We start from the raw sequence: 25617 nt of genomic DNA on the forward strand, positions 1-25617 counted from the left end.
AAAATTGATAATTATTTATTAATAGATCATTAATTCAGCAATAAAACAGCTGATCATGTTTTTAAATCATCTGATTCATAGGAATGCAATGTATTATTTACATTTTGCATTATTTTGTTTTGGCTCAGAGGGCAGAACATTTTTAAAAATTTCTGTATGTTTAGGCTTGTGAAATTTTTTAGTTGAAGATTTCATTGAAATGGAGTGATTATTTTCAATGAAAATAACTAAACGGTTCAATCTGATCATTTGGAAAATTCTTTAGTACAGGTATTTCTTTTCCTAACCATTTTTCAATATTCTAAAGTATTTTTTTTATTTTTACTACTTTCCTTGCCCTATTACTATAGGTTAGGAAAGTATTGCTTTCCGAAAAAATTAAGATAACCCAATTTCCAAATTTATAAACGTTTCAAGGTCCCCTGAGTCCAAAAGGTGGTTTTTGGGTATTGGTCTGTATGTGGGTGTGTGTATATGAGTGTATGTGCGTCCGTGTACACAATATCTCATCTCCCAATTAACGGATGACTTGAAAGTTGAAATTTAAGGTCCTTAAACTATAAGGATCCGACATAAACAATTTCGATGGAATGCAATTCAAGATGGCGGCTAAAATGTCAAAAACAGGGGTTTTTTCGCGATTTTCTCGAAAACGGCTCCAAAGATTTTGATCAAATTTATACCTGCATTGATAAGCTCTATCAACTGCCACAAGTCTCATATAGTACCTGTAAAAATTTCAGGAGCTCTGCCCCATCTATGCAAAGTTAGATTTTAGATTCCTAATTATCAGGCTTCAGATACAATTAAACAAAAAAATTCAAGTGGAAAAGATTAAGCATGAAAATCTCTACAATTAATGTTGAGTAACATTTTCACCTAAAATTGAAAATAAGCTTGAAATTCAAGAAAATGTGATTATTATATTGCAAACTGTTGATTCTATTAAATCATTCACTATAAAGAGATAGCAGACCTCGTGTGTTTCCAGCGTTATTGTCCTGTCACCAGCTGGCTCAGATCTTTGAATAGTAGACTTGAGATGCGCTTGTACTTGTTAGCGTCAGGTGATCAATTTCCATAACTGCAAGGAAAGTTGTGTGAGTGCGCCACACCAGATTTTTTTTCTTTTCTCTGAAGTTATTTTTTATAATATCTTTTTGTGTTCAATAGCTTAATATGCAATCTTGACTCAATCTAAAAAGAATATCCAATCTACATTACTTTTTTTGGCAGGATGGTTTTCTTTTCCTCATTTAGTTACATTGTAGGCCTAAGATTGTGCTATTACCCATTTTTTTATTCAAAAATCAATTATATTACAATGATATAAATTATTAAATCCATTTTGTAAAACAGTAGTAGCAGTAGCGATTAGCGCAGCTAGTTTTGTATTACGCATTAGTGTACAATCAAGAATGTGTGATTTTCAGTGATTCTATGAGGAGATAGTTTCTAACAGAGCTTTATTTTAGGGATGACAACTTTCTTGCTCATTGACAACGGTTCCCTTATTATTTTTTTAATACAAGCAATCAGCCAAAACCTAATGATTTTGTTTTTCTTTAATAGAGTATTACTTAAAAAGAATATAACGATTATATTTTAAACAAATAAGTTTTTTAAAGCAGTACCTTTTTGCTTTTTTGTTCTTGAACAAAAAACAAACCAAGGTGTTGGAATGCCACTGTAGAAACACCAATAACTTTTTAATTTTTACAATAATAATAATACATCTTAATTATAAAACAATATGCTTTTATGACGCCTTCTGTAGTAGCTCTATGTGTTCCTCGAAATAGAGGATTGTTCTTTCGTTTATCGTCCTGAAAACTTCATTCAATCCATTGCAATAGCCTATTCTATTCAAATAAATTTTACAACACAGTATTTGAATGGTTAATTATTATTTAGTACAGCCTCAAATATACAAATTTCTTATCCATTTAACACATTTTAATTCTACATTTACTACTTATCGTTTTTTACGACTTGCAGGTAATAGGGATAACCGCTACTGTAGGCCTACAGAAACTGCTAATCCAAATCATAGTAGCACAAATATGAAAGGCGATAGTCAAGATAATGATGAATTAAGTTTTTTCCCATTCGATTCGACTCCTAGTGGAAAACTTAAGGTTTCTCCTGAAAAGGTAAGATCAGATATTAACAGTTGAAACGTTGTATTTATTCATAGCAAATCCAATTGATAGGTTGATTAAACATATTATTATATAACTTATTACTATAGATCAAATAATAATATATAGCCTACTTGATTAAAAACAGGAACAACTTACTTATATGTGACAATAGTTTTGTCTTAGTAAATAGGCATCTCCAGTTGACTATCTAGAGATTGTGGTTCAGTCTATTAAAGATGCCTGCATGCCTGTATCGAATTTCAATTATAGCCCAGTCAATGAAGGTCCAAAAAAGCAGTTTCGATCCAAAAATTAAATAAAAGCGGAATTTCCTACCATCGATAGAACCCTCCCAGAGGGTCATTCTCCCAAAAGTCCCAAGAAATCCCCTTGGAGCTTTCCGCCCCAGCCCCCTAAAACATGAAAAATGCAGGTAAACACAGGAAATCAATTATCTCTGTAACCATTGATCGGAAACAAATCTATTATACGCCATTCGATTCGTAACATTATGAACTACAATATTAATTATATTCATTTTTCCAATAAAATTAACAGTTTTCTTGATAAAATAATATATATGTAAAAATTTAGGGGGTTTGTGATTTGATTTTTTTGTTTTCTTCGATTAACTTCGAAAACAAGTAGTTTTAAAGGAAAATGAGCCAAATAATTCATGTAGCCACTGTCATTGCGAATCTATTGATGTATATTTTTATGTATTTGCGACTTGATTTGACGCTGTGGAAGGGGAAACAGTCGACGCGGAACGGCGCGGCTGACTCTCTTAGCCATAGTAAACAGCAAACTGGAAATCAATTATCTCTGCAACCATTAATCGGAAAAGAATCTATCATATGTCATTCGATTCGTTACATTATGGACTAAAATATTAGTCGGATTCATTTTCTCAATAAATCAAACAGTTTCCTTGATAAAATAATATATATGTAAAAATTTAGGGGTTTTTCGATTTGATTTTTTTTTCTCCGATTAACTTCGAAGCAAATAATCTAAAGAAAATTAGACAGATAAATAATGTAGCCACATTCATTGCGAATCCATTGATGTATATTGTTATTTATTTGCGATTCGATTTGACACTGTGGAAGGGGAAACAGTCGACGCGGTACGGCGTGGCTGACTCTCTTCACCATCGTAGACAGTAAAATACAGTAGTAGGCCTACTGCTTTCTAAGTTGCATCTTATTCACACTATGGCGCTGGAAACAATCAATTTCGTCTATTGTTTTGACAAGCGATGAAACTAATTTTTCACATTTTAATTCTCTAAAATCATTTTGTTGTTATATATGTGCTAAATCATGCATTCTATGACAGACAAAGATATTGTTTGCAACCGATTAAATATTCATACTATTACATAATATAATACATATTTAAAATATGTGTATATGATCATAATTCTATGCTAAAATTTATCATAAGTTATGAATGTCAAAAACTGAGATAAATCATAGATTAAAATAGTGTTAACAGTGGCAATTTCCTGAAAAATCATAGCGTGCAGTGTTTGCTGTTTTCTACAGTTAATATTCTCCAAGCCAGGTTGATAATATACCTTCTGTTGAGCCAAATATATGACGGCTGAGGCATAAAAAAATTCATACATTGGGCTTGTTTAGTTGAAACTTTCTATGATTCTCTCTGTAAAGTAGCTTATCTTCCGTTCTTACTAGTTGAATCTACATTATTTAGACAGTCCAATATGAAAATTCAGTAGATTCTAAAGATGAAAGCCATGCAAACATACAAATTAAGGAAGAGTAAGCATGCATAAAAGGTAGGAAAATCATGAAAGTGTTTCACATTCAACCACAAAGTACCCTACCGTATAAGATTAATTGAAAGATGATTCATCATCTTCTATTATTTTTGTTAACATATCGATTTTTCACCTCCACTCGCATCTTGTCATTCATTGCACAAGGTTGGCAGAAGCTTTTCTTCATGTCGATTAATGTTGATTGAAATTGATTTTGATTAGGGCACCAAAAGAATAGATCATTAATTTCTATTTGAAGCATTCAAATCAAATCTATTGAACATGATTTCTTATGACTTAGCATTCACAGATTTAGTTGGGTGAAACTAATTGAAAAATGTACCTGATTATCAATTTCATGGTTTTTTTACCATTCTAGTTCATTGTGATCATTGAAGGGTTGAAGATTTAGTGATGAGTTAGTTCAAGTGAATTCTAGTACACAAGTATATTGTGCTTATAATGGGCTCTTCTTTATTTTCTATCGATATTTTGCTCCAGTAGAGAACATTTAAAATGTTGGTTTTACATTTTATAAGCTTTATAAATAATATAAATTAACGGAAATATAAATTTGATAAGTCCAGTATTAAATTAATCGATGTTGATTTTCATTGTATCGCTTTGTATCAATGTTACTTGCACTGTTTGCAATTCATCACTATTCTCTCAAGAATTAGTTTTTTATGAATTTCATGATCTGAAAATTGAAATTCAAATGCTATTTGGATGACGTTCACATTCCACTGGTTTTTTTGCAATAATTTTTACGTTGAAGAGTGAGGCAATTCAATCAATTTGGAAGTAAAAGGAAATCACAGTGCGATTTGAACAGTGGATAGTAACTTTGAAATTTAGTTGCTCAATTCATTTCGGCTTGATACTATCATTTGTGATTATAGTTGATCAGAAATATGCATTGTATATAATGTTTATATTTCAGTTAGACTAATCTTATATCACAGTCTCGCTTTCATTCATAAACATGATAATCCTAAATACGTTGATTACCTTGAAGATGTAGCTTATCTTACGTCGAACAATTGACAATACAAACAATTTTCATTAAATTACTATTATGATGATCATTGGAATTTCTACCTGTGATTGAGAAAAAGTCATTTCATGAGCCTTGAAATTCGTACCTAGAAAAAGTTGCATTATTACTAGAATTTTTTTTTTACTATTTATAATAGGAACTGTACATTGATTTTTGTGATTATAGAGATCAACTACTTTATTCTGAATCAGGATAAGGATAAATAGAGAAATTGTGAGATGGGGATAACATCCATAGTTACATAGCATCAATTTGAAAGCTCTGATAATAATGATTTGAACGTAACTGCGATTCTGGCTTGGTATTGCCTCTTCATGTTCAGTGAGAATAGAAAGCTTCAGAGTAATTCGTTCTCATTATATGTGATAATATTGGTAATAGTTAGTAACATTTGTTAATATTTGAACCGAATGTGCAACAAATTAATCTATTTTCAGCTTGAAAATTTTCAACTTATCAGGAGTACAGTGTTATCATATAGTATCTCAGGTAGGCCCACCCTTTTATTTTTTTGTTCACGTGATCTGATGATATTCATTCCATTATCGAGTGTTTAAATTATAAAGAGTGATGAAACAAGATAAAACACAAGAAAAGCTATGAAAAGAAATTTTGAATCTTCATTTTTCACAAAATAAGGATAAGATGAAGGAGTCGGACACATAATATATAATGAAACTTCGTTGAAAAACATCAATATCTGAAACTAGAGTTATCAAATTGTGTTACCTCTGACTCGTATGGAGAAAGCACACTTCAAATTAATATAATAAATTCTGTGAGCAAACAACGAAATCCTGATTTTTAACATGAGCATGGTTAAATCAAAAATATTGTAATATTTTTTAGAGAATTGAAAAGTGAAAAGCTATATACAGCGCAAGTCAAAACAATAGACAAAATTAATTATATATTATTTTATCAAGAAAACTGTTAATTTTATTGAAAAAATGATTATAACTAATATTGTAGTCCATAATGTAACGAATCGAATGGCGTATAATAGATTTGTTTCCGATCAATGAGTACAGAGATAATTGATTTTCCGTGATTACCGTGAATGACCCTCTGAGAGGGTTCTATCGATGTTAAAAGATTCAGCTTTTATTTAATTTTCGGATCGAAAAAACCTTTATTGACTGGGCTATTATCAGTAGGCTACATATTATTATTTTTCACCAATGATTTTAAAAAAATTACGTGTTATATTGGGCGGAAGATATAAGAATAGATCTTCAACATTGTAGTATAGTAAGTTATATTTATAATACCGGTACCGGGTGTTTCAAAATGTATATTATCATATATATTGCATAAATCTTAGTCACGAGTAATACATCAAATTAAAGAGAAACTCAAAAAGCTTCACATGATAGACCGTAGGGAATCAAGCCCTGTCATTAGACCCCTTATAAAATTCGGGCTTCGTCCTTCACTTTGCAAAAGAGCTCTTTTAAATTATTTTGATTTCTGGATATCAGAACTACATCGTCTGCATAGGCTAGTACTTGAGATGTTTTATTCACAATTGTTCCTTTCAGACCCAGCCTCTGAATTACCGTTTCAAGGACTAGATTGAAGAGTGTGGCTGAGAGAGCGTCTCCTTGTCTGACTCTGGCAGTAACTCTAAAAGTTTGACTTAGTTTATTTCCTACTTTTACTTGGGCTGTTGTGTTATCCATTGTCAGATTTATGAGGTTGATCAGCTTCCTTGGTATTCCGACTTCTTGTAATATTCTTTTCATTCTGTTTCTTTTAACACTATCAAAAGCTTGGCGGAAATCCACAAACATCATGTGCAGATCTGCCTTATATTCATAACATTTCTCCATGATCTGCTTCATTGTGAAAATCTGGTCTGTTGTGCCTCTCCCTTGCCTGAATCCACATTGATGATCACCTATTATTTCTTCTGCATAAACTCAAAGTCTTTCCAACAGAAGAGAAGAGGAAAGCTTGTACGCTGTACATAGTAAGGTTATGCCTCTGTAGTTTTTGCAGGTCATTTTATCTCCTTTTTTAGTATCGGACTTATCACTCCTTTCCTCCACTCCTCCGGCATCTTTTCTTGCTGCCATATCTATAATATCATTGTATGTAGAGCTTTCACCATCTTATTGCCTCCGTACTTGATAAGTTCAGCGGGTATTGCATCTTTCCCAGGGGCCTTGTTGTTCTTAAACTTATTTATCACTTCTAACACTTCTTCATAGATTGGAGGGTGGATAAAGGGTTCAGCGCTGTAAAATGTAGTTTGATTCCTCCTCATCATCATTGTCAACTCGGTTCAGGAAATTTTGAAAGTATTCAGCCCATCTGTTCATTATGTCATTTTCTTCTCCAAGCACTTTTCAATCACCATCTTTATAAGCCATTAATTTTGGTTGATATCCTTTCTTCATTCTTTTAACTGCATGAAAGAATTTTCTACTTTCATTTTGCTCATTCATTTCATGTATGTTTTCTATAAGCTATTTCATGTAGTCTCTTTTCTTCCTTCTGCATATTTTGTTGGCTGCTCTCCGACTTTCTAGATATTTAGCACGATTTCTTCTACTATCTCTCTGAATCATTACTCTTCTGTCATCGTTTTTCCTTCTAATGGATTCTCTAGTCTCATCATCATACCATTCCTCGTTCCTACCTCTTCTCTTTTCTCCCAGGTTTTCATTGGCAACTTCATTGATTGTATTCTTCAGATGGTTCCAAAGTTCTTGTACATCTCTTTCTTCTTCCTCTAATTCGTTCAGACCATCTGGTATCAATCTTTCCATCTCATTTCTATATCTTGCTGCGTATTCTTCATTTCTGAGTTTTTCTATATCAAACATGCATCCTCTTGTTCCATTCCCATATTCTACTCGGGATATTCTCTCTCTCAGTTTGACAGACACAAGAAAATGATCATAGTCACAGTTTGGTCCTCTTTGAGATCTGACATTTATAATGGATGTAGCATGCCTCTTGGATATTAACACGTGATCAATCTGAGTGACTAATCCTGCTGATGGGGCCGTCCAGGTACCCATATGGATGTTTTTCCTTGGAAAATATGTGCTGCTTATTATCATATCGTTTGCCAATGCGAATTCACATAATCTCATTCCATTATCATTTGTTAAATCATGTAACGTACACTCCCCTGCAACTCCTCTCAGAAAATCCTCTTTACCAATCTGGGCATTCAAGTCTCCAAGCACAATCAACAAGTCATATTTTGGTACTAATCTGATCTCTTTTTCTAATTTCTCATAGAAGCTATTTTTGACATCCTCGTCAGCCTCTTCAGTTGGAGCATACGCAGATATTAATGTTGTATTTTTGAATTTTTCCTTGATTCTGATACGGCACAATCTACTACCAGCTGGGTAAAAGCCTAAGATAGATGATTTCAATCTCTTTCCTACCATGAATCCTACTCCTCCTTGTCCTGTCCTTTCCTCTGGCCCACTGTACATGAATGAAAAATCTTTCTTGTCTATTCCATCGTGTTTCTTGTAGTGCGACCAATTGGACATTGAATTTTAGCATTTCATTCCCTATCTCCATCATTTTCCCAGCTCTCATCATTGTCCTTACATTCCATGTGGCAAGATACCAATCCAATTTTCTTAACCTTTTTTATTGGCATTTCCGTTTCTATTTCCTTTATTCCTGTCCCAATTCCGAGTCTCATTTTGAGGTTTCACAATAAGCTGTTTTTTCCGGGGAAGAATTATTAGCACCTCGCCCAACCCCCAACCTGGAGGACCAATTTTGTATTTTTTCTTCCCTTAGCCCTTGAAGGTCTACTGAGCTCCATCTGCAAGGCAGCAGTTGCTGGTTTTGGTCCACCCCGGGTATTTAATTTCCCCGGTACCCCCTATATCTAGAAGGCATTCCCCAATCCGCCACCTGGGGAGGCGCCCGATAGGAGACCAGCAACTCCCACGGGCACTAATACAATAGTCTGTATATAAAATCAGTTGAGACTGGAGTCCTGGATCCGCTCCTGGTAGGTAATCAGTGAGAATTTTACATAGAAATGACGATAAGAATGATCCTTTCTATTGATGTATGGATCATTTTAACCTGAACTATACAGTTTTTTTTTCAATTAATAACTATTTTCGTAAATTTTGAAATTAATAGATAGATATTAGATTATACTGTAAATCGATGAAGTGAAATTTCTTCAACTTGGTAATAAGTAAATGATTTTCCAAATCATCAGTTTCATAGTTTCTGTTGGAAGTCAATGTATTTTGCTTTCCTAACTTAGTTGGATAGACGCACACTTTAGAGCCGTATTTCTAAATCATTTTAATTATACCTTGTTATCACGCTTTATTAGTTAACCAATTATTTAAATTTGATATATTTTTTTCTCTTTGTTTACAATCAACATACTCTTTCAAAAGTGCAGGTTGTATTTGAGTCGAACAAGATGAGCATTCTCTTGGCTAATCCACAAAATACGATGATCAAGTTGAATGGTGAAGTTGCAAACAAAGTGATAGCAACAGTCAACTCTTTTGTTCTAAAAGTAAGTTTTTTTGCTTTAAAGGAAGAAACTAAAACTACTACACATTATATATTTATATTGTATTTTCGTGATACAGTTTTTAATTACTTCTGATAAAATAGTGTAATTTAGAGAATTTAGAAATTGTACAGAATTATGAATGATCAGAAAGTGTGTGATAGTTGCGGGTTACGTGTACACAGTACTTCTACAGTGGAAATGAACAGAGAATGCACTGGCACTGCATCGTGTGACAACTAGGCGTGTAGTGATACAGTAGTGCTGATAGGCCCTACTAGCCTACTACTGATAGTAGGTGGGCGTTGAGCGCACATAGCCTATGTATAGGCTATATAGAGATTTACACGTTATAAAGTCAGTAGAAATCAAAGAAGCAGATAGCTGTACATTGGAGACACCCCAGAATATCTTATATAATATTGATATTTATTCTTGTTAATTTCGTAGCTACGAAGATTTTAATAAATTCATCCTCTCTTCAGAGCTCAAGTCATTCCAATCAAACTCAGTGGGTGAGAACAAGTAATTATATAGTATAGAATTGTAGGGAATTTTATTCTCTATAAGCCTTGTAGTCTCAAATTTATCTTCATCCACTCCGTGTGATTGAAAATGGCTTGAACTCTGGAGAGAGGATGAAATTCTTGATTTTTTTTTGTTTTTTAAACTTACCTAAACTCAAAAGAGAGGTTTATTCAAAGAGGTTTGTTAAGAAATTCAATCACACAGCAACACAGCTACGTTTAAATTTGACTCGTTCTGCACTTACTTGTAGCAATATACCATAAATTACTATACTGTATTACGTATGTAGCCATTCAGTTGAATCAAAATCAATCAATCAATCTAATTTCAAAACTATTTATTCTTTAATTTGATGCACGTGAAAGGAAATCCCCTGATTCACAATGTGAGAACAAATTCAATTATCTATCACCAAGGGCTCCCGAGCTTTCGGGCATTGAGAACAAAAAAAAACACATGATAATAGTATTCCCGGAAAACACCTGTTTCAAATGGGAATCTAGCGCGAAAAAGTATATTGTGCAGATTGACTGGACAAATCAAGATTATAGTAGGACATCGAAAAAGTTTGACTTATGATACATCAAAGACCTTAAAACAAGCTATAAATTTTATAAGAAACATTTTTCTCAAGAAACGGGAGCGTGAACTTTCATTATACAAAATATAAAATTATATTCATTATATTTTGGAAATTTCCTAATTTTCTGGCTTTGTACAAGAATAGCTTCCTGAACAATAGATATACGATTAAATTGTTATAGATATACGATTAAATTGTTCTATTAATAATGTAGCTCTATTCTTCATTGAAAGAATGAAATCAAAGTCAGATTGATATGGAGCCGAGATATACTTATTTTGAAAAACCAATGCAGTTTCAAATTTAGTGGGAGGGTCCTGGGGGGAAGAAAGCGGTTGACGATGGGGACTTTTCGACATGCTATGTAGTATGTATACTAACACCCTGCAAAAATTTAGCTTTACCCTTATTTGTTGCGCAAACGCCTGTTTTTTTTCTCCATTGACTGGGCTATTATTAAGTTGTTGTGTCATTATTTGAAAGTGGTAAATATAACCAGCTTTGATGACAGATGCGTTTTAGCAACATTTTTCCAATTGGCTGAAATTTTCAGTCAATCCTAGGACAGCATAAATTCTGAGTGAATATTTAGGTTTGTTGAAACGCCCTTCAGTGACCAGCTTTATGTTCTCCAATAATAATTATTGGTTATCATTATTTTCCCACATTTATTTTTTTTATCAGCAGCTACATGCAATAAAACACCTGTTTTAATATTAGTGAGTGATGGTAAGGTATATAAACAAAATTTTTGTTTTGCAAGCCAGAGTGAATTTAATTTTTTTGTTACGTAGTTTTATAAATAATTTATTTTTATAAAATTATAGTGTACAAATTAAATTTGTAAATTAACGTGTGAATTTTATTTCAATTTTTTATTTGAAGTTGAAATAGATTTGCTGGTTATACAGCACACAATGTTGTAGAATGTAAGCTTTTCAAAAATTTTCCCAAGGTGATTCTTGTAAGTAAGAAATGATATTGAATTCTATACCTTATAGTAATAGTTTATTTATGTGTTCATTATTATAGGTTGTATTAGTATCTACTTTTCAATTATCAAACATAAAATTTCCTAGATTGGGCAATTCATAAAGAGAAAATTAAAAAACCTACCGTATTACAGCAAATCTAGCTAAACTCAAATAATAAATATGTGTGATAAAACTTCTCTTCATAAGGTTTTTTATAAATGACATAGTCTCCTTCATGAATCGTTCTTCATGGAAATATTATTTTTTTCTTTTTCTACTTGAATTTTAAGCTAAAAAACTCAACGTTTAGTAGGTAATGTACCGTGTAATAATTATATAATGGATATGAATATTAGAAGTAGCGCTAGTAAGTCATATGTAAGTAATAGGGTCTGTTATATATAAGTTTTATTAATTATATTAAAGCGAGTTGATAATTTTTAATAGGTTAAACAGTTTTATAATTTAACAATATTAATCACTTTTTGTTTGAAAGACAGATTTATCCGAGCTGATGCTTGACAACTACAAAATGGGAGTGAGAGGAGCTGATGGAGACTATCCAAGCAAAAGCGAGAAAAGAAACACCAAGACAAAGGAGAATACTGCTACTGAACATCGAAAGGACAGTGATAAAGTTTCTGTCTGTTCATCAGCTTCTCAAAATGAAACCAGTTTGAAAAGGTGTGTTATAATTTTCTGGTTTCAAGCCAATCAGATTCAAATTTGCCCTTATAATTAATTCAAATCAATAATAATTATTATTTGTAACACATTATTTTTTCAATCATTTTTTATTATTTATTAGAAATACACAATTATTCAAGCCTATTCTAATTTTGAAATGTACTACTTTTCCATGTCTTATAGAATGGGCTGTACATTTGATGAACAGATCAATTGGTCAAAGATATCATTACCCGAAAAGTCCGATCTTCATAAGCTGCTCCAGCATAGAATAACCAATTCTATGTAAGTACCAATTAGTACCAATACTACTAACTACTTCGAACTACTGGGCTGGTTAACTTCAAATTTTGCATATAGATAGGTACTCAATTAACCGAGGATGGTTATTTTCAATTCTTCAAGATTTCATTACCGTACGTCAAGTTTTTGTTAGTTAAGTTTTAAAATAGACCCTTGCGAAGCACGGGTTACCTGCTAGTTATTAATATTCAAGTTAATGCTAACCAACCTAGAAATATTGAAACCAGAGTTTTTATTCAAAGAACTGTAAATAATTTATAATATTATTTTTAAATATATATTTTTTAATAGCCTATCTCTCCATTTGAAAATTGTATCAGCTCAAGTCTATTGTCATTGGATTTGAAACTCATATTATGACTTCCACAGAAATCCAGATTTTGCTGTGAAGATTGGGAAAGTTGAATTTTACTGTCATTTATTGGTTCTTGAGTGTTATTCGTCTTTTTTTGAGAATTTGGAAAGAAACGTTAAATCAAAAGATTTACCTGAGGTGAGTGTCGATCATTTAGTAGACTGTTTTTTGGCAATCATTTTTGGCACCTTATTAGAACACAAACTGTGCAACAATTTTTTATGTGAATTATAACGTTTTTTAATACTTCAACTGACAATATAAAAATAATTGTTATTCCACATGAGATGTGAGTTTACGATTTTTTCAACTTCAACGTTTTAATATTGCATTCATCAGTCCACTAGTCCACTTGAGTTTTCGAACGCCAAGCTATTTAAAAAGACCAGGTTCGTTCATTGATTGTCATTGTCATTGGACAATTTTACTCAAATCAAAATTTATTCACTCTACATAAAGATTAACTCATTTTTGCAATAACTACGTTACCGTACCTATTAATCAATAATTATTCCAAAAGGTACCTAACTAAATATATAAATTAAAAATATAATGAACATCAATCATCTCTTGTGTTTTGTCAGATGTTCTACTGCAATCTTCTATACTTATAAAATTCTTATCTCACTGACTGACTCACTGATCACGATTTCTGGAAAACTACTGGATGGATTGCAACAAAAATTGGAATATAGATTCCTTATACGTCCTAGGTGCTCACTAAGAAATATTTTGGCGATATCTGAACTCTAAGGGTGGGTTTTAAGGGTTTAAAATTCGTCTTTTAGCATGTATATTCTTCTTCTCCTAATCTCTTAATTATAATTGAAATTTTCATATCATATGTTACTACAGAACTATAATCTAGAGAGAGTACCTCTTCGAAACAGTTGTTAACTGGCAACTAAATCAATAATTTTGTCAGGTTGACATTAAGTTGAGATGACTTCATTAGGTTGGCACCAAGTTGAAGAACTAATTAAAATGCATTTATCGAGAACAAATTGATTGAGCACTGCTGCTTCAATCAGAGCTATTCCTGGGAGTGTAGATGATTTTTATTTTTCATAAAACAAACTTTTATGACGGGAGTTGCTTCTATCAATTGATCCTATTCTATCAAGACTAATTTTGTTTGTATATCCGACAGATTGCGAAAACTACTTAACAATTTCGATGAAATTTTTATAATTCAGTATGATATATGGAGGGTAGTTTTTAAACTTCAGAAGTGTCCGTTGTGGAATCTGTTTGCATAGAATGAAGAAATTCGGCCAAAATTCAACTTGGGTGAAAGAAAGGGGTTATTTATTAAAACGGTCAAATAGCTGTTGTTGCTTTCCCCAATGTGAAAATATCTTCCATAGAAGGCACTTTTCTCATGAATCAATTATTCTCGAACATTGATTGTTTCACCAATGAAAATAGATGAAGGTAGCTTTCGATAAAAATATTGGGAATATGCATAACAGTTCGTTGACTGTCAGTATTCCTCATTAATAGCATCAATGCTACCCATTAAAACAATTCTGACAAACTTATGTAAATCTTACTATAATCTGGTTACTTTAGATCAGATGAAGATAATAATGTTGATGATCGCTACTGTTTCAATTTCAATCATGTTTGACATTTTTGCTTTTTATACCAGTTGTTATTATTATGTGAAATAAGCTCTCATTAAATGAAATTATCATAATCTCATAATAATTGAAGTCAATTATACTAAGCAAGCAATCTCTGTTTGAATATGTGTATTTGTGGATATGTATGTATGTCGGACGGATCTCGAAAACGGCTCTAACGATTTTGATTAAATCAGGAATATAGTGGGTTTACGACAAAAACATTATTTTGTAACAGGTCTCAATTCTGGGAAAATTCGCTGGAGTTCCTTGAGAAGGATTATTGGTCCCTCAAGTAGCAGCTGATCAGAAAAAAGTTTTCCGTAGTCTGTTAAAAACGTAAGAGAGTGTGAGCAAATGAAAAGGATTAAAATAGCTGTAGTTGAGTTACCAATTTTGGCGACCTTATTTTAAAACAATGCAGTATTCATGGAAGAATAGATTCAGAAAGTGACTGGATGATAGTAAAAGAAATTAAAAATCGGTCTCTCCAAACATATGGTAGTTGAATGTGATGTTCATTGTGAGGTGATAAAAATGCGACTAATTTCTTCATCTTATATTGTATTGGTTCCTATGTTGCTCTATGTTTGTACGTAGCCATGGCGTTGAGAGAGCCAGTTGCACCGTCTTGCAATTCATAATCCGGACTAAATACCACGAGAACCAATCAGAGAAGTCTTCTATTAAAAAAAAACCCTGATCTGATCAATTCTCATGAAATTGAATCCTGATTGAACAGGCTACCACTTTTTGTGCTACCACTGGGCCTGATATTTTCATGTTTCAAAATTAGCTAAAAACTAAATCGAAAAAAAGTCCATCAGCTGCTCCTATTTCCTTTTGTGATGTCATTGCATGGCACAAGACAAACCTATTGATATTGATAGATCACAAGTAAATACTAAAGTTGTCAATTTAGATAGAAATTAAATTATTGAGTTACATGTTAGTTTACATCCAAATTTTCATCCCTAAGCTTTCGGTTTTAAGCTAAGATCAAAGAAAGAAATCATATAATGGTAGTCAATAATCAAAGTGATTGAATACACTCTATTCAGATTTATGCAAATTTACATTCAAATGATCCCACTTTAATATTTATTATAGTAAAGTTTAGGACATAAGAAATCAGCCACAATATGTTATAGCCTACTAACTATATTATGAATGAGCTCTCATGTATGAATGGACTTCCATGGAATAAAGAATCAGTGGATTGGCTGCTTTTACACTTTTGGATAAGTGAAACGAAAAGTAAGCGACAAACTATGCCAAAAATTCCAGAATAATAAATAAGAGATCCATGGATAGGCTACCAGAGTCATCAAATTCCGAATCAACTTAATTTGGAATTTAATGTTCAATTGCATCAAGCAAAAACAAAAATTACATGATCACTGCTAATTTAATAACTGTAATAACGGGAAATATTAATTACCAATGAATAGAGTCGATGTCGATGACCCCCGCCCAATATTCTACAAAATTCGCTGCAATTAGATTACTCTTCTATAGAGCACTTCCAACACATCAATTAATTATTCGAATGATTTGACTCAATTATTTTCATGCCAAGTTGTGGCGTAATCTCAAAAACGATTATAACAATTTTGGTAGGATTTAGATTATAAATTTTTCACAAAAATAATTTTATCTTTTAATTCCCGTAGCAAAGCACGGGTGCCCTGCTAGTTTATTATAGATTTACCGTATTCATTATCTTACACATGATTTAATTTCCGATATTGTTAAGGCAACCAATTTTTAAAACAGTTGAGTCATGATAAATGCGAAAACTTTTTACAGTCACATGTGTCAAAAGATGCGTTTCGTTCCATCTATGACTGGATGATTCACCCAAACCGTGACAGTTATCAGCTCTTGAGAAGAGACAATATTCTTGAAATTTTCATGGCTGCACAGTATCTGCACGTCAAAGGTAATATGGTCGGTCTGGTCCAAATTCATTTTTATTAATTATCGTATTCAATTTGTCTCTCTCACTCAGTAGAAAAGAAAAGAATCAATTGTCAATTCAACTTCTGGTTTTTTATACACCTATAGAATGATGGAGGCTCAATGTAGAATTTTATTCTTCTTGAAAACCACATAACATCAAAATCAAAAATATCATCAATATCATAGATTGGAGACGGTTTCTCACATTAGTGATTTTCTGTGTTATCTCTATAGGTGAAACGAAGTCAATAAAATTTTATACTTGAAATACAAATGAAAATTGAGTTAAAGAATCATGCTCTACAATTTCTTATGCAGCACAGAACAGCGAAGTTAAGTTGGTACTAAACCATCGTTCTGTTCTTGAAGTTACGGTATGATATGATGGTATGATCAATATCCACTTTTAATTTTTTTAGTGGGAATAGAAATACGATTCTCCCTCAGATAGATATTCTTGTACAATAGCGTTAACAGTTTCCTATTATAGTGAGATTCTCTTCATGCTGTCAGTATTTCTTATAAAAAGCCAACATACAATCCAGACAGTTTGAAGTGAAACTGATGCAGTAGCTGTTGACTGTTTTGTGAATATTTGTTGGGTTTGTGTGCGCAGAGCTGGAGGAGCAGTGTTGGGCTTTCATCGACAACGAAGACCTGTTCAGCGAGGACACGGCCTTCCTGCTCTACCTGGACGCGCGTCGGCTGCAGAACGTCATCATAATGGACCTCATGGTTCCCCGCATTCAGCGCTTCTTCCTCATGCTTGTCAGCTCCAGGGATTGGCTGCAGCTCCAAGTCAGCGAAATATGCGTTTTTCTACAGTCAAACTATATATGTATACACTGGTGGGTAAAGCTAGAAGGTGATTCCATAGTGAAAAGATAGCATATAATTTTTATATTTTGATGGCAGAATTTGTCCTTAAAATTTTGCATGATTATTATTAATTATATAATTAAATTTGCTTGATTGCATAATCATATACGGTATCTCAATTTTTGTTATCTTTTATGTATGGTGATACCAAGTCAAGTGTAGAAGTATAAGCTGTTAATCATTCAATTTTTAGGAATCTGATCTTACTATGGTCCGAGAGATATTACTTTTAACATGAAGAGTGGAAACCAGTTTCTCCTTCTACAGTTTGTAGCATGGACAGAGTAGTGGAGAGGAGTAAGCATGCTGCGCACAATTGGATGCTGAAACAAAATTAAGGAGAATGCTGTTAGGTAGTGGGAGTGATTAGTGAAAGAAAGAGCATCTCTGTCTTTGAGTGAGAGCCGTGTTAAGTAGTATCTCTCTGACTATAAAAGCAATCTTGAAGCTTTAGAAAAATAATTAGGCCCAAAAATTGAAATCAAAAACCTCATATTTTCTTGGTTGTAAATGTTCACATCAAGCGTGCTACATTAAGATATCAATGGATAATAATTAGAAAAATAATTAGGCCCAAAAATTTGAATCAAAAACTGATTAAGTGCAAGTGCAACTTTCTTCCTCCAAAGGAACATTCGTCGCACAATAGCGTACCGTAGCCAAGAGCACAAAGGGAAGAGCATAGTTCAACAACAACAACGAAAATGATAAAAACACATAATCATAAAATGATTAAAAATGGAATAATAGTTCCTTCTTTCTTCTGTGCCAAGAGTGACAATTGAAGTCCTGAGATAGTAAAAGTTATTCATTCAGGTTTGTGATGCACCCAATGATGTTTCCTCAATCTACAGAAATTGAAGCCACGGCTTCATCCAATACTGATATATGTGATCTACTCAATTCATTCAATAATCACTCAAGTCCAAGCAGTTCCTTTGAAGTCGCGAAATACGAATGTAGCACCAGCATTTTTATTTTTTACCATTAACGTATTTTATTTTTCTGAATACAAATGAATTTATCTTTGTTAAAGTGAAGATCGCTAATCGACCCAATATACCTCAGAGGCTGTCATCATTAGTTTTGCAAAATTCGATTTATACGGAAATAAAGTCTATAAATAGGTACTATAAGGATTTTGGAATAATATCTAACATAATTATAATAATTTATTCATCATTTATTCCATATATATTTTCAGATTGTGATTTGGTGTATAAATTGAAATGGACATAACCTATGTAAAATATTTGGACAATTTGAAACTAAATTAGGAAATTGAAGAAGTTTTGGGCAATAGCCTGTTTTCTCTTTTCCGATCGTTGTATATGGTTTTTGCTAACCTGATAAATAAATAAATAATTCATTATCATACTCTATCTTCATGTTACACAACGGAACCATGCTACCTACTAGGTCAAAATGAAGGCAGCGATTATATTCTATACTAATTCACAATTTTTTTCCTGATAAAACATATCGGTGCGGTATTCATTTATTCATTTTTTATCGATTTTTCTCATCTTACTGAGGTGTGTGACTTTGTTGCTTGTGATTGTAAATTTATCGTGAATTGGAATAAATTAAATTTGAATTTGTATTTGAAATGATTGATGACAGACGTTGTGACGTGCCGGTTTTGGTGCTGAGACACTAAGACAGAAGGGTTACAGACAATAGGCTACAATCATTTTTTGCTTCTAGTTAACTGAACTATTGATCTCCGAAATGACAAGCAATGTTGATAATGTGTTGAATATAAGTGTTTTTGTTTGGTGTGTATAGTGAAATGGAGGTGTTCATGTCGGGCGTGCGCTGGCTGATGAGCGACTGGCAGGCGAGAAGCGCGCACCTGGTGGAGATAATGCGGTGCGTGCGATTCGGCCTGATTGCGCCCTGGCAGTTGGTCGACATCCGCCGCAATCCCGAGTCGCCCGAGTTCATCGAGGTCACCAAGCATCCCGACGTCTCCAAAATGGTCGAGGACGGTCTTGCGTAAGTCCACTCACTTTGGTCTATGGTGCCCCCGACCACAGTCATTTTATAATTAGGCTTGAGCGTAAGGAGCTTTGGGAATAAAATCGAATATAGAGACCTGCGGTGACTGCTTTCAATCATCCAGATCCAGAATTACACATCTTTCAGAAAAGTATGTATACTACCTACCACAGCAGACTCAAGCTCAAAACAGTTCCAATTCTAAACTAGAGTCCATGCAAATAATATGTAGGTAGCGTTCTCTTTTTATCTCTTACCAGATTTTCCTCGTAGCAAATTATTTCAGTGTGAGGACTAGGGTTTACACTCGACTCACAATTATTATAATATTTGACATTAAATATGTGTATGGTAACAGTCAAATACAGTGATTATACAAAGTGCTATGTTTGGCACTCTGAGGGCTAAGTTTAATCTTTGAAGCCCCCCAGGGACACTAGTCAATGGAAATATATTACTCTAGGATAAGTCACATAGTTTGCAACTTACCACAATCACAGTGAGGGAAATCAGCAATAAAGCCCTAACGATTCATGTCATTTTCTGGCATCTTCCCTGTTCAGTCCTGAACCTATTTAGCCGTACACACAAAGGTACCTTGGCAACTCAAAACCATTTACTTGCAGTGTGGGATCAGTATTCTTCACCAATGATGAATCCCAGGCTACTGGCCATATTTGGTTGACTGCTGATATTCAGGCTGTAAAGGGTAAAGTCAAACTGAATTATTAAATTTCTTATAAGACTTTGTGATGCTCTTATAAAGCAAAAGTCATTTTTTTTTTAAATAATTTTGTAACCCCTGGAAGAGACGACTCCGGCTACAATAGTCCAGGACCACCAGGAGTTGGATCGACATCAGCAGCTCATAAGAAAATTTTGACACGTGAGTGAGAAATATTGAAATAGTGATAGGGCGCCCTCAGTGCTTCGAAATTACATGAGAATCAAAGCTAGCTCGTCGAAGGGGTTTCTCATAAATTAAGAATTTAGTAAAAAATACTTGCGCAAGTAAATGTAGTATTAAAAGGTATTTTATTAGAAAAATAACGAAAAATCCACATATCAGAAGTTCTATAAATCAAAGAAGTATAAAATCTAGGCTGTTAATACATATTCATATGATCTTTAATTTCTGCAATATAATTTGCGATAGTTTGTCGTAGCTCTGATTCACTAGATGAATTGCTCTATTTATTCCGTCAGGTGCCGAATCTTGCACCCTGAGATAAAATATATATTCATTGCAAAGAAATCTATTAGATACTATAGAATTTAATATATATATTTGGATTATTGGTTGTCAATTTATCAAGCTGATTTTAAGGAATCTATTTTTAATGGAATTGTCCAAGTCGACAAGTATTAGCAAGCTAATATCGCAGCTACATGCAAAAGGATGCATATGATTATAAAATAAAAGCACATGGTAACGTTTCGTGCTATAAAATTTAGAGAATAGTATTTAGCCTGTGATATTTATTGATTTCGATTATGTTCTATTTTTATATTATATATTTTTTATCGCTCTATATATTTTTTGCTCTGATTTATTTTTTGCAATATTTGTCAATATATGTATCAAATTGTTTATGGTGTGCAATTTATTTTAATTCCTCAATACTATAGGATAAGTACCATATATATATATTTATTTTTTAATGAATTATCAGAATTATTGTGGAAGCTCATATCTAGGCCTATAAAGATCTTTATGAGACTGTATCCTATTAAAAACCACGACCTAATTTTATAATTATATTAAAACATTTCATGCTCTACCGACTGATGCCAAGCAGGAGGCTAATTGTTATTTAAATATAAAAATAACGTGACACAGTCAAATACAGTGATTATACAAAGTGCTATGTTTGGCACTCTGAGGGCTAAGTTTAATCTTTGAAGCCCCCCAGGGACACTAGTCAATGGAAATATATTACTCTAGGATAAGTCACATAGTTTGCAACTTACCACAATCACAGTGGTAATCAGCAATAAAGCCCTAACGATTCATGTCATTTTCTGGCATCTTCCCTGTTCAGTCCTGAACCTATTTAGCCGTACACACAAAGGTACCTTGGCAACTCAAAACCATTTACTTGCAGTGTGGGATCAGTATTCTTCACCAATGATGAATCCCAGGCTACTGGCCATATTTGGTTGACTGCTGATATAGGCTGTAAAGGGTAAAGTCAAACTGGTTTTATTGACGTCAGATGACACTGAGCAGTAAAATGTTTAACACTGACCGATACATGTCTTATCAATACGGTACACTTCTACCCTAAGCTTGCACCGTTGCCCAACAGAACAGAATAAACACACTGTGATTTAAATAAACTGTCATTGGCAATACAAAATAGGTACTATGTAAACTTATAAGCGGAGATCGATAGGTAGTCCAGTCAATGTAGACATGAAAAAGGGGGCTAGCAATATTGATTTTTTGATATATTGTTTGGATAATGAAGAAAAGTTTAGAATTTTTCCATGAAAAATTTCCTTGTGAGCTACATTTCTACATTGCATTAGCCTACTTACATTTATTCTTTAAGCCTGTTTTAATAGTTGTAAGCGTTTCTTGAATTTTGGTTCATTTTTTGGAAAGATGTTTTCGAATTCTTAAGGAAAATCTCAATAATTCAAACAGAAAAGTGATGAGTAACAATTATTGTTCGATTGGAAATTATAATTCAACCATAAAAATGTGAGTCAACTTTCAATGAATAATTACCGCGACTGTCTATTATAACATGTTATCACATTTTCCAATGACCATGTTAAGCAAAATTAATTTCAATGCAAGATTAGCGATAAGCTATAAGAAGGTATGAACTACTAGTTCAATATATTTTAATCCCAATTGGTGCAAATCGACATGAGTATTTTCCATTGCAATACAATAATATATTATGTGATAATGGGTGGACTTTTTCAGATTCGCCATCATAAAATACTGGTATGGCCATGAATCTCATGAATACAATCACTGGATCGATCTTCTTGGTCTGTCTGAGCCAGCGAGCAGGAATTGGGCTGGAACTGAAAAGGTATTTGAAGTCTGAATTAGAAAACCTTTCAATCATTCAATCATGTTTGTCCCAACAATTTTATTGTTGCTGTTGTTGGGAAAAATGAAGGCTTACTGTTCTATTTTAATTTTATAATTGATGGTTAAATTGAGTCTGTAAATTGAAATACCTTGTAACTGTAAATTTAGGAGTGATCTGTGGTCTAGAGGATACGCTTGCGTAACAGCCTATAGGGGTTCAAACCTGGATACGAACAGAAGTTTTAGACAGGTCACTCCCGTGTTATCGGATGGCCATGTTAAATTGCCGGTTCCAGCTGAAGCAAAACAGTCGTTAGGCTCATTGAAAGCTTGAATTATATATTTAGGCGAGGTGGGACCTTCCCGCAAGGGACTCTCCACCAACAAAAAGCCATACGAATTCACTTACTTTTACTGTATATTTTATAATGTAAAATCCATGCAAACATGATAAAATTGTTACTATCACAGTTCCTGGTACCGTGTAGGTAGGTTTGCCCACCGGCATAGGGCTAGAAGACTTGAGGTCTACTAACATATAGAACAAATATTAACCATATTTGTATCTTTTCAATCCTCTATTGTGCGGTTCTTATCGTTTGAACTTTCAACGTGAATCTACTCATATCGTAACAATAAAATCTAATAAAATACAACTCAATTGTAAAATGTAAATAATAATAATTCCGCTCAGGCATGCCTTTTACAGTTGCTTCTTTGAAGTTCCATTGCAAATTTTGTTATACTATATTGTATTATAGGACTAACTTATAATATGTGAATTTGTTCTGTTTTGTTTGTTTGATGAAATTTATTTTGTTAATGAAGTTGACTAGTTTAGGATATATTTGAGTTTTATAATCTGCAAAATTATAACATAATGTAAAGTGTATTTACTATTGTATGATGTCAAAATGAAAGTGATTTGATTTGCAAAAAAGTTTATTGATTCCTATGGTTCCCATTTCCAACATAACCGCATAGTAAAAAATTATCATAAAGTAATGAAACTCAGAATTTGCAAAACAGTTATTATAGTTTGTGGTAATATTCATATGCTATATGTATTTATATACGGTACCTAATACATATAATATTGTAATATTATTACAATCTGACAATGCCAGCAAAACCTAGGTTTGTGCGCTGGCTTACTTGGAATATAGGTACCTACAGTGTTAATGCAGTGTGAAAATATAATGTGCTATATAGTACCGTATACTTGACCAAAGATCCAATAACTTGATTATAATCTAACTACTAGTAAATAGTTATTCTGTCAAATTTACATGAAGAGACTATAAGAATAATCAACTATATATAGCTTTTATTATGATTATAGATTACCAGTTGTTCAAAGTTCAAAATTTTATTTTTACGCAACCAATACGGCTTAGCTGGTCTGGATTTAGAGAAAGTGTTTATTATGATTACCTTGCCGTATATTGACATTTATTTGAATAATCTAAGTTATGCATATTCTTATGACCTGTTTATGTTATAAGCATATTTGTTTAATAACATAATTATTGGAGGACACAGCAGTGAATTATATCTTATTTTGAGCTGTGAGAGGTATGAACTCGGATCTATCGCTCATATTTCTCACATTATTATTATTATTGGTTGATCAATTTTTAATTCCTTCTCTGAATAAATCCATTATATTTTATTTATACAGAAGTGTATTTACATTTTAATGAATCTTTCAATGTGTTCTACCTTGCAGAGATATCTAGCCTATAAAGAATTCATCGAGGAGCTGAATTGCTACAGAATGCAGCCAACAGAGGATGGCGAAGAGGCGATAGGCCCGACTGCGCAAGCGCACAAGTCATCGGATCCACCACCATCATCATCATCAGCAGCAGCAGCGGCGGTGGCCTCACCAGTTCCCATTATAGCTGACGTCATTGCCCAACGAGGCCTGCATCTGCCCGGGCCCAGTACCAGTCACCAACCGAAACTTCCCAATAAATCTGGAAAACGGTGACATTCCCTTATTTCTGATTGATTTCTGCCCTACTCAATTTCGTCGTACTGTCCATAATGTAAAAATTGTTTCAAGTTGTGTACTCGCTTGTGGAATAAATAAATTTCTGTACAATGATTATTTTTTGTTGAATGAGTAAACGAGTAAGTAAGTTATATAAGAGAGAAAAGAACACAATAAATTTAGTCACTGTAGCTAGGTGAGACCGCCAGCGCGCCCTCCCGATGCACTCCTAGCAGACGCAGCTCCTTAAATTCTGAATCTCGATCAAAGTACTGAGGAGTCTCTGCTTCTTTCGAACTCAGTATGAAAATATCCCACACATGGCCCTGACTTTGTTTTTCAAACTTATGAAGCTAGCCACGTCACCCTCCCTATGTTTTTGGAGAGACAGTCTCCTTGCCCTGCTATATATATATCTCTTTCCTTCCTAATTCTTACCTTATAATCAGTTGAAATCCAAGAAAATGTTATACAACATTTTGTTGTTCCTGATTTAACACGCGCAAATTAATCAAACATAGGAAACAAATAGATGAATTGAAATTATTGTTAATTGACCGAGCGAAGTGAGGTCTAAGATTCAAGTCGACGGTTTGGCATTTCTCTTGATGTTTATATGTTGCTCATTTACGGCGAAACGTGGTAATAGATTTTCATGAAATTTGACAGGTATGTTCCTATTTAAATTGCGTGTCGACGTATATACAAGGTTTTTGAAAATTTTGCTTTTCAAGGATAATATAAAAGGAAAAAAGAGCCTTCTTCATATGCCAATATTAGAGTAAAAATCAGACTATAGAATTATTCATCATAAATCAGCTGTTTAGTGGACTATAATACTACCCGTTCAAAAACATCGAACATCTTGAAAATGTATCTTTCCATCAACGTTGTAGACAGTTGCAGCCAGACCTGATAACAGCGCTCACACTCACATTCCGGGACAACACGTCACGGTACGATAGGACAGAAAGCTCTATGTTTATTTAGGTTTTTTTCTAGATATTTAAAACTGATAAATTATTTATTAATTTTTGAGAAAACAACAGGTCAATGTAACTTACTGAGCGCGACGTCTACTGTAACTACTAGTATGAGGTATAGCCTAAACAAAATGTTGTGCCACGGGAGACACTACATTGCCGCAGTGAGACAAGTTA

General features: G+C 33.2%; 1 protein-coding gene and 1 long non-coding RNA gene across 11 annotated transcripts in view; one reads left to right on the plus strand and one right to left on the minus strand.

Annotated features, from left to right (window-relative positions):
• Positions 1-45: 45 nt before the first annotated feature.
• Positions 46-24572, plus strand: LOC111060247 (kelch-like protein 41). Of its 8 annotated transcripts, none has more exons than XM_022347904.2 (11): positions 46-270; positions 1999-2153; positions 9391-9515; positions 12094-12281; positions 12468-12569; positions 12957-13080; positions 16377-16509; positions 17146-17377; positions 19197-19406; positions 22348-22459; positions 24191-24568. In XM_022347904.2, the coding sequence occupies exons 3-11, from the start codon at positions 9417-9419 to the stop codon at positions 24452-24454; spliced, it is 1464 nt and encodes a 487-aa protein (XP_022203596.2). In that variant the 5' UTR covers positions 46-270; positions 1999-2153; positions 9391-9416; the 3' UTR covers positions 24455-24568. The 8 variants fall into 8 exon arrangements, with proteins under 8 accessions (XP_022203596.2, XP_022203597.2, XP_039298268.1 ...); XM_022347905.2 differs by having other exon boundaries at positions 12098-12281; XM_039442334.1 differs by having other exon boundaries at positions 9396-9515; positions 12098-12281.
• The window catches only part of LOC120354769, a 70808-nt gene continuing 62383 nt past the window's right edge, over positions 17193-25617 (minus strand). Inside the window, exons 2-3 of one of the 3 annotated variants that reach the window (XR_005573141.1) lie at positions 24184-24440; positions 17193-17731 (exon numbers count right to left, since the gene is read on the minus strand). This is a non-coding gene — a long non-coding RNA (uncharacterized LOC120354769). Of the gene's footprint in view, positions 17732-21582; positions 22452-22490; positions 22758-24183; positions 24441-25617 lie in introns of those variants that run through there. The other 2 variants (XR_005573140.1, XR_005573139.1) reach the window with 2 other exon arrangements.

This window comes from Nilaparvata lugens, chromosome 1, assembly GCF_014356525.2.
Source record: "Nilaparvata lugens isolate BPH chromosome 1, ASM1435652v1, whole genome shotgun sequence".
NCBI lineage: Eukaryota > Metazoa > Arthropoda > Insecta > Hemiptera > Delphacidae > Nilaparvata > Nilaparvata lugens.